The sequence below is a fragment of the Lethenteron reissneri genome, unplaced genomic scaffold (genome assembly GCF_015708825.2).
Source record: "Lethenteron reissneri isolate LAM-NWPU_2019-01 unplaced genomic scaffold, ASM1570882v1 scaffold_1364, whole genome shotgun sequence".
Classification (NCBI taxonomy): Eukaryota; Metazoa; Chordata; class Hyperoartia; order Petromyzontiformes; family Petromyzontidae; genus Lethenteron; species Lethenteron reissneri.
The window spans coordinates 6,938-17,300 of record NW_026891074.1 but is presented as its reverse complement, the minus strand read 5'-3'; the positions used below and the strand labels follow the sequence as shown (position 1 = coordinate 17,300).

Genomic DNA, 10,363 nt, shown 5'->3' with positions numbered 1-10,363 from the left:
AACAAGCTGTATTGGGTTGTGTATCGTTCTGCTTGCAAAAGAGTAATAATGTGTAGCATTTAGCATGAATACATTGGCTATTATCAACATTGGAGAAAATGGCTTGAACATTTTTGAAAATCTTTGCTGTGATCGTTAAAGTTTGAAAAAACATTAACCCGTAAAAACAAAGTTTTTCCACTCTAAATCCTTTATATGCGTGGCGGCTAGAGTCCTCTCGTCCTCTGGCTTGAGATGGCTGCCACCTATGGGTCAGATGATTGTCTGCCAGCATTAAGCAATTGGTAAGTAAATATTTAAAAAAATTTCCCTAAACAGTGTAAAATTTTGGAAAAAAATTTTCACGAAAATTAATTGTCACGCACGAGTCTGTGTGGAAAATGTCAGCTCGATTGGATCACGGGAAGTGGGTTAAAAAACGTCCGAAAGATTTGCACGGTCATAAGCAAGCAAGTAAACTTAATATAAAGGATTTTAAAAAAGTAATTTGTAAAGATGTTTTTGCATTTCAGGGTTTATTTGGATGGGTGCTACAGTGCAAACAAGTCTGTGCTGGTTGGGAGACGTGAAATAATGTCAAAGTTTTGGCCACGGGGGTTTGTTCAAATAGTTGTTTTTGTAAAATATTTTATTTACGTGAAATTTCTTGTGAGTATTTGGTTTGTCCCACAGTGCAAACACAAATTAAATTTGCACGAGGTCACGTGGCCTGCTTGTTGCACTAGTGACCCACTAGTTTAGAGTTTTATTTTACGAAAAAAAAGTTTCGTTGTATTTTTTTATTTTTTTTACAAATAAACATTACGACTGTTTAGAATTATGACGGTTAACCGAAGTGGTTTTCGTCGCTCGTAACCGTCTGTATTTGCTACTTACAGCTGCAACATTATTTTGTCTTCGCGTGGGTTGACCGTCTGATCGCGTGGTGCAGAATTTGTCTTGAAAGGGGGGAAAAGTCAATCGACAATTTTTAAACAAACCAACAATATCAATTGCACCTCAAAGCAATGGCATATGCACCATAAACTCTTCCTGAGATTCGGAATCTGCGTCTCCTAAATTCTAGAAATATCAAATGATACAGCAACCCATGGTTTGATAGCTTGGGTTACGGTGTACATTCTAATTTGTTCTTTGGGGGTGGCCAATTTGATCGTCCGTATTTACGTATTTGCAGCAATATATCTCAAGCAGCCATGGCTTGGTTAAGTAACACTGGTCAACAACAAAACAAACTTTGTTTTCTGGCCTGGACTTTTGCAGCTGTTCTAGACTAATTTGCCGATTCCAAATCTGATCTCAGATTTGCTCCATCACATCTCATTTTATGCTATCGGCATACCCCATTTTCATTGATTTTACCCGAAGTTAACTCTGTCACTTATGATTGCAAGTTGTTGCGAGTCAGTGACTGCTTTAGTGTTAAAATATGGTGCTGTATTTTTAGCAGAGTGTGTTGATAATATCATTTTATGTAGATATCCACATTTATTTAATATTTTTCTTCCGCAGTTTTTATTGAAAATGCAATATTTGATATCTCAAAAACCTCACGTGATAGACAAAAACTGATGCCAGATTTGGAATCAGCACCCCAAAATTACCTTAGAAACCTTTTCGACTTAAAGCTTTCGTGACTGCAGGGATTCATCTTCTTGGTTCTTTCGGTAAAGTCACGTAGAAGGGAAATAATAAAAAAAACATAATAAAATACAATGCTCACGACGTTATATATATGCTTTTATGAATAAAGTGTATTAACATACCTTATCATTTATTACATTTAAAAAAATAATACAATTCTCACGACGTTTCGGCCACAACGCTGCAGCGTCTGAATGAACACCACCAAGCTTGGCAGCGTATATATTGCTGCCAAGCCTGGTGGTGTTCATTCAGATGCTGTCTTTCCGACAGACCTGTTCTTCACCTGAGGACGGCTGCTTGCGTTGTGGCCGAAACGTCGTGAGAATTGTACTATTTAATTGTTATAATTTTTCTTATTTTTTTATTATGTAATAAATGATAAGGTATGTAAATACACTTCATTCATAAATTGCATAGAGACAGTCTCCATGTATATATTGTTTTACTTGCCCATCTGCCTACGACATAAACGTACGAATTGTCCCTCTGACAATCGCACGGCAGATGGGGCACTTGCCCAGAGAGACGGCGCAGTCCTGACACACGACGAGATGCCCGCACGGCACGAACACAACGGACACGTCCTTGTCCATGCACACCTTGCACGTGTGCTGTTCCTGTAGCCGCTTGAGCTCCTGTTCCAGCAGCAGCGCTACCACGGAGAGCACACAAGTACGCACACTTTCAGCTTTTCACAAACGATGGTTGATCATTAAGAGCCTACGTGCATATTAATGACGACGACTAATAGCAACTGTAAAGTAACTTGGAATAATACCGACGATCCAATGACAGGGCTACATTGTTGGTAAATCAATTCTCGAGATTAATTACATAACCATCATAAATGTATTTGTATAATCTTAATTTTGGAGCTTTCGTGACTGCAGGAATTATTCTTTGGTTCTTTCGGTAAAGTCACGTATAAAGATAAAATAATAAATTAAATAATTGCATACGACATTTCGATTGCAACACAAGCAATCATCAGGTATAAAAGAAATAGCGACATAAAATCTAACCAGAAAACTATAGACAGACATATAAGCAGCCAGATATCACAAAGATACACAGAGAGAGAACAATTCTTGAGATTTGTGTTGCTATTTCTTTTATACCTGATGATGATTGCTTGTGTTGCAATCGAAACGTCGCATTATGCTATTATTCAATTTATTATTTTATCTTTAAACGTGACTTTACCGAAAGAACCAAAGAATGTATTTGTATAATTTCTGGAATGGAATATTTACATTCTTCATTTTTTAGTTCCTTTTTCTCAGCAGCAGCAGCAGCAGGCTTCTGTTGTTCTGTTGAAGATACATCCACACGGCACGTTCAACATAGGCAATCACAACCATGTTCGCATAAAGCTGAGCCGAGTACTGGTTTTCAGTATGGTATATTACACTGGTCAACACACTTTTTCTGGCATAAGGTATTCCAACGGCTGTAATGTAATTTTGGGGCGCTGCTGATTCCAAATCTGGCATCAGTTTGTGTCTATCACGTCAGGTTTTTGAGATATAAAATATTGCATTTTCAATGAAAACTGCAGAAGAAAAATATTAAATAGATGTGGATATCTACATAAAATGATATTATCAACACACTATCCTAAAAATACAGCACCATATTTTAACACTAAAGCAGTCACTGACTCGCAACAACTTGCAATCATAAGTGACAGAGTTAATTTCGGGTATAATCAATGAAAATGGGGTATGCCGATAACATAAAAATGAGATGTGATGGAGCAAATTTGAGATCAGATTTGGAATCAGCACCCTGGAATTAGTCTAGAACAGCTGCAAAAGTCCAGGCCAGAATTTTTTTTTGTTGTTGTTGACCAGTGTTATCTATAATACAATTATGCCTTGACATACCTATCTGATCAATCAAAAACACGACAACCGTTCGCCTGCTATGATGTGTACCACACAATGACTATCCGTATTTTCCTCAATTTAATCAGCAACAAAATTACAGGCAAATGGAAATTGCAAGTTCAGTTTCTGTTGCTGAGTATGTACCCTGAACGTAATTTGCGGATTTCTTCGGGGATTCTTCTTCTGCATTAAGCAGGTCTTTGACGAGCTCAACGACAGAGCTGTACGTCTCCCCCTTAGTGAGGTAGCGAGTGCGCACCAGAGATTCCACCACCGGTGCAAGGAAGCCCATCTCAAGCACACCCTTGACCACATCGCTCTTCATCAAGGTCTCATCAGCGCAGCCGATGCCTGCACGCAAAGACGACGCTTGCAAAAACATGCAATTAGCGGATTTAAAAAAAACGACCAAACATTAAACGTGCACTTTGGATAAAGAGTTCAAATGTGTTGTAAGGATAGCCTTGTGAGATGCACAGATGTACACATTTTGGCACAAATGAATATAAAAACATGACAATCCTGTTGTGTACAAAAATATATCACCTTACCATTCACATCTTGTGCTGCTGCATTCTGTGATCTCTGTCTGAATACCTCATCCTAAAAAAGCAGGATCTTGTCAATTAAAAGCATTTGGATCACTGGTGTTACACAAATAAAAATATATATAAATGGTACAAGCCATGCTTTCTAAAAGTAAAAATCACAACTTTGCCCGTTATTCTCGGCTCTATTTACAATGAAGCATATTGGTAACCAACCAAATATTGTATATTCTTACACTGAGTGATTTACAGCATTTCTGTTGCATGTGTAGTGACATAAGAAGGGAGGGGCTGCTGGGGGCTCTGGGATCCCAGGCGAGTCCAGACGCTTAAGCCTCTGGGCGCCAGGCGCTGGGTTCCCAGGGGGTCCAGACGCTTAAGCCTCTGGGCGCCAGGCGTTGAGTTCCCAGGCGCTTAATCCCCTGGGCGCCGCCAACGGGGGGGGGGCTGTGTGTGCTCTGTGGGATGTCTGGTGGCGCACACGGCCCCACCCCTCGTTGGACTAGGCATAAAAGGAGAGCTCCCTGGACGATCGGGGCCCAGTTGTAACTCAAGACCCAAGACCCACGACCAGCCATCGGAAGACCCTGGGATGCTGTGAGAGCCAGTGGTGGGACTCTGGAACTCCCGACTCTACGACCTTCCAGAGCGTAGCCAGAGTAGAGTATCTAGGCTGTGTAGCTAGGCTGTGTACCTAGGCTGTAACAGAGTATCAGGACTGTTGGAGAGTTGAAAGGTTGGAGTGTTGTATTGTAATAAAGAAGTTACCTCTACAAGTGTCTCCGGAACCCGTTACACATGCTTAGTTTAATATTCTTGGTTCTTTCGGTAAAGTCACGTACAAGGGAAATAATAAAATAATAAAAATAAAACAATAACATTCTCACGGCGTTTCGGCCACAATGCAAGCAGCCGTCCTCAGGTGAAGAACAGCTGTCGGAAAGACAGCGTCCTAATGAACACCGCTAAGCTTGGCAGGGTATTTAAGCTGGGTGGGAGGAGGAGAGCGCCTTGACAAAGGAGTTTACATATCAACAGGGGAATTTAGCATGATAACAAATGCAGACATGGGGTGAGTCACTCCTTGTGGAATGTGTAGGCGGTAGGGGGTCTCAAAGTCATATTGTGCTCGTAGTGTATTATGTAGGATTAGCAGTAATAAAGGGAGGGAAGTTTTACTAAAGGTACTGCTTAGTTTAACTTTAGGCTATTTTGTTTAACAGCTGAGAACTCATTGGCCTAGGTCACCAAAATGACAAAAGCAATCGCGTAAATGACATACATCGAAGCCAATAGAAATCAGAACCGAATTAATAAATTGAAATCAGCGCAAAACAATGACACACCAAAAGCTTCAAAATAACAAACAGAATTCAGAGCAAACCCAATCACCTAAAACATTTTTTTTAAAATACCGTATAAACATAAATCTACATCAACTACAAGAAACGAAAGTTGGCTCAGACAAATGTATTTTTACTACATTTAAGGCCAACGGGAACTGTGTTTTTAATGTAAGTACATTATATAATACTCAACAAAACAAGTGTACATTACCATAAGTTCTGACAACCGTGGATGCTGCATCATTATTTCATTAACGAAAGCTTCACCCTTCTGTTGTAAAAGAAATGCACATCTGTAGAGAACATAGCAGAGATGTCAGCAAAGCAGTCGTCATTTGCGATTCAACATCAAAGTGTGTTCACTTCAAGCCCCTTGTCAGCTCTGACAGCCATCGTGTTGCTCGAGTATGTGAAGTGTCTATCTGGTAATTGTTTTTTTACCCTTCTATCTGGCAACAAAACTGACACCTTTTCTACAAGGAGTCATGTTTGCATAGACCACAATACCTGCAGTCATAATGCAAAAAAAACACAACTCTGATAATGTACGCACTGTCCTTGAAGTTGATTGGTCCACACCCGAGACAGCTTTCCTTAGAGCCTAGTCTCACATGGGTTGGACCAGATGACACCAAAAGGCGCACAACTCAAAGACAGAGTATGAGAATTCGGGGTAAGCATTTACACCTTTGGAACCTCATTTGCCAGTAGCAAAATATAATTGTTTTTTTTTAAAGATGTCAGTTTTGTTGTCAGATAGAAGGGTAAAAAAAACAATTATCATATTTTTTACTGGCAAATGAGGTTCCAATGGTGTCCATCTGGTACTGACGTCACCGCACAGCAGGTGACATCAGCAGGTGCTGAGTGCGTTACCTGGGAAACCACTTGCCATGTTCATACCAAGGGTTGTCTCCTCGTTCCCAGCTGCGTAAGCCACCGTCACAGTGGAAGCACTTCACATTGTCTCCATCACCTAACGAACACGCACACGTTATTGCTGTACCAGAGGTCGCAACCGGGTACCCGATACCCGTACCCTACCCGATACCCGGCTACCCGTACCCGGCCGGGTACGGGTACCCGTTTGCGACCCTGGTGCGGCCGGGTACGGGTATGGGTAAGGAATCAAAACCCGTTTGCGACCTCTGCCGTGGGACCGCCAGCGGCGCCGTCCACAGGCGAGCCAGAGAGGACAGAACGACCGCCACCCGCTTCTTCTCCTCCCCGTTCCATCTTCTTCCCGGGAGGGGCGGCACCCGTTGGGCCATTTGACAGTCATCCCCAGGAAGCAGAGGTCGCAAACTGCTTTTGATTCCTTACCCGTACCCGGCCGCACCAGGGTCGCAAATGGGTACCCTTACCCTACCCGATACCTGGCTACCCGTACCCGGGCCGGGTATCGGGGAGGATACGAGGATGGGTACCCGATTGCGACCTCTGGGATGAAGCCATGTTGCAGGCGCGGGTGGGTTGATTCTAGGAACTTGAATTGTGAGAAGAGACAAGACGTTGTGAAATGAGTAACAAACGGTGACTCACCAGTGACTCGCGGCCTACCCGTACCCATACCAGGCCGCACCAGGGTCGCAAACGGCTACCCGTACCCGGCCGGGTACGGGTAGCCGGGTATCGGGTAGGGTACGGGTATCGGGTAGGGTACAGGTATCGGGTACCCGGTTGCGACCTCTGCCAGGAAGCCCATTCTTGCCCCGCCTGGGGGCTCGGCGATGAGGACCCGTTCCAAAACTGTTCGGTTCAAATAACCCACCCCTTCCCGTCGTCCTGTTTACTCCAACACCGTCTGGCGGGTAGTTGCAGACGCGAGCCGGGCCGTGGCTGTCGCTTGAACCGAGGTCCTTCCCGTGTTCACAGGCTGCGGCATGCTGACGGTCGTTTTGTATATTCTTGGTGGCCGGGTTATTGGCGTGCGTACGCGATTATTTTTTTATCGTTCCGGTTATTAATTGTTATTGTTAATTAGCTCGCGAGTGGGACGATGGTTGCTGCTGCTGTTGTTGTGTTCATTGTCCTGCTACGCGAGGTGTGGAGGTCAGCCGGGACGGCTGTTTTTTTCACAGGGGGGGGGGGGGGGGGTGATGTAATAACATGGAATGGGTCGCTACGGCGGGTAGCGCTGTTTGCTGGCAGGGAAGGGGGTCTTGACCTTTGGTTTAAAAAAAAAGGTTAGGACCACACATTTACACCTCACAGAGAATGCTCTTGCCATACCGGTGTAATAGAAGCCAGCAATTGCGAGTGAATGGGCAGCTACATTGGCAGTGGATGGCCAGGCCTGGTAGGTTGCAAGCCGGGCCACCATCAAATGCATTTTTGGATTTCTGGCCCGCGTCCTCGCCATAGGAGATGCAGAACGCGCACGGCTTTGAGTGTCCGGCAAAAATGAGGCCTGCTAGAAAAGCACCCGAAAAAGAACAGAATTACTCATCAAATGTAACGTTCTTCTTGACGTTCAGTACTTTTTGTCAAGAAATGTCATCTATATTCTTGGGTTTTTTCGGTAAAGTCACGTAGGTAAAATTTTTTAATTAAAATAAAAATCACGACGTTTCGGAGGCAACACAAGCCTCCGTCTTCAGGTGGAACCGTCACAGCACGATAGCTGTTTTAATTTTATTTTTTTTCACTTGATACAGCAAGCGTGCTGTGACGGTTCCACCTGAAGACGGAGGCTTGTGTTGCCTCCGAAACGTCGTGATTTTTATTTTATTTTTTACCTACGTGACTTTACCGAAAAAACCCAAGAATATGAATCCTTGCAGTCACGAAAGCTTCAAATCTAGAAATGTCATCTAGATTCAACAAAGTACAGGGTGATCCCCTTATAAAAACCCCACTAAATAGTATGGAGAAATTCCTTTAACACTCTCCTCTGTAAGGTACGGAGGCATGGCTATCACAATATTCACTGACGTGTTGGGAAAAGAGTTATAAAAAATCAGTAGGGTGCCTATAAACACAAAGCAAGACATGCCCCAAATGTCGTGGTCATTTTGAAGGATAAATGTAAAAGACATGCTGGGTAATGCAAAGTAAGGTATTGACCGTGCCCGGTGCCAATAAAAGTATTGAGATCTGGTTACACATGATTCAAGTGGCCATGGCAGAAATAAAGGCCACATACCTAATTACAAAATGCACCCTCAACGTATTGCTTTTAAGTACAGGAAAGATAGTGCATCTTATAACGCAGAGAATATGGTTATAGGCAAACATCTTTAATTAATTGAGAAGCATCCACATAAATATGCTAAATTCCTCTTGATATGCAAATTCCTTTGTCAAGGCGCTCTTCCCCCTCCAACCCAGCTTAAATATACGCTGCCAAGCCTGGTGGTGTTTCATTCAGACGCTGTCTTCCCGACAGACCTGCTCTTCACCTGAGGACGGCTGCTTGCGTTGTGGCCGAAACGTCGTGAGAATTATTTCATTATGTTTAATTTTTATTATTTTCCTTCCACGTGGTGACTTTACCGAAAGAACCAAGAAGAAGAAGACATCCACAAGACCATTTAGCAACACCCACCTGGGCCTGAGCGAGTGGGATGTTACCGGTGTCGCTGCAGCCCATCACGAAAGCACAGGTGGAGAAATGTCGCTGGTGCTCCTTGACAGGGACATCTCCCTCCTCCCAGTGAGACATGACGCCGCAGCAATAGAAGCACCTCACCCGGTCGCTGGGACCCAAGTAGTACAGTCCGGCCCGTGCCAAGTCCGCCGGCCGGACAGGAGATGACTCTGGCCACGTGGAGAATGACAGCAGCCTGTTTGCTTCGACGCACATCTCTGAATTCGATGGTGCCCCTGCCTCCACGTGTGGCAAGGAAGTTGGAGAGTTTTGCAGAGGTGGTTCGTTCAGAGAGTGATGATGGGTGATTTCGGATGCGTTGTTGGTAGCCGCCACCACATGTCTTGGTACAGATGCTCCAGCGGAGGTCTGAGCATCTGTAGCTTGTGCCAACGACCGAGCAAATGTACAATTTGGAAAACTCTGCAAATGCTTTGCAATGGCCGAGTCACCTGACTTCCAATTACCGATCACTCCTTTGCACGAGAAGCATTCCACCTTGTCTTCCTTTCCAGTGTAGAAAAATCCAGCTTTGACCAGGTCCTGTATCAGTGGCTCTAAGTTTGATGGGCAATTGACAAACCGGCCAAGGCGATACATGCGTTTTGAAAGGTCGTCGATGGAAAATGCCATGCCTCCTTTCTTCACTTTGAGAACTCCTAAACATGGAAAACAAGTAAATAAAACAGATATGATCATTGTTTTTTTACCCTTCTATCTGGCAACAAAACTGACACCTTTTTTACAAGGAGTCATGTTTGCATAGACCACAATACCTGCAGTCATAATGCAAACAAAAAAACACAACTCTGATAATGTATGCACTGTCCTTGAAGTTGATTGGCCCACACCCGAGACAGCTTTCCTTAGAGCCTAGTCTCACATGGGTTGGACCAAACGACACCAAAAGGCGTACAACTCAAAGACAATGCACCATCAGAGTATGAGAGCTCGGGGTAAGTATTTACACCATTGGAACCTCATTTGCCAGTAAAAAATATAATTGTTTTTTTTTACTGGCAAATGAGGTTCCAATGCCAAAAGGCGTCATCTGGTCCAACCAGATGACGCCTTTATATTATCAGAGTTATGTTTTTTGTTTGCATTATGGCTGCAGGTATTGTGGTCTATGCAAACATGACTCCTTGTAAAACAAGTTGCAGGTTTGTTGCCAGATAGAAGGGTAAAAAAACAATTATCATATTTTTTACTGGCAAATGCGGTTCCAATGGTGTAAAACAGATATGTTTCAGTCACTTTAAATATTTTGTTTTCCCATAATTGTTTCCGTGGTTTCTGTAAGGCTTTGAGTGCTACCCTTTATAACTCAACCTGCTAAACGTT

At 43.4% G+C, this 10,363-nt stretch overlaps 1 protein-coding gene across 1 annotated transcript; it reads right to left on the bottom strand.

Moving 5' to 3' along the window:
* Positions 1 to 546: 546 nt before the first annotated feature.
* LOC133362095 (baculoviral IAP repeat-containing protein 3-like) lies at positions 547 to 9,366 on the bottom strand. Its single transcript, XM_061581058.1, has 9 exons — positions 8,978 to 9,366; positions 7,663 to 7,840; positions 6,307 to 6,406; positions 5,642 to 5,723; positions 4,088 to 4,139; positions 3,681 to 3,887; positions 2,901 to 2,957; positions 2,247 to 2,299; positions 547 to 938 (listed from the first exon to the last, which is right to left on the bottom strand). Exons 1-9 carry the CDS (start codon positions 9,233 to 9,235, stop codon positions 873 to 875), a joined length of 1,053 nt encoding a protein of 350 aa, XP_061437042.1. The 5' UTR covers positions 9,236 to 9,366; the 3' UTR covers positions 547 to 872.
* Positions 9,367 to 10,363: the final 997 nt, after the last annotated feature.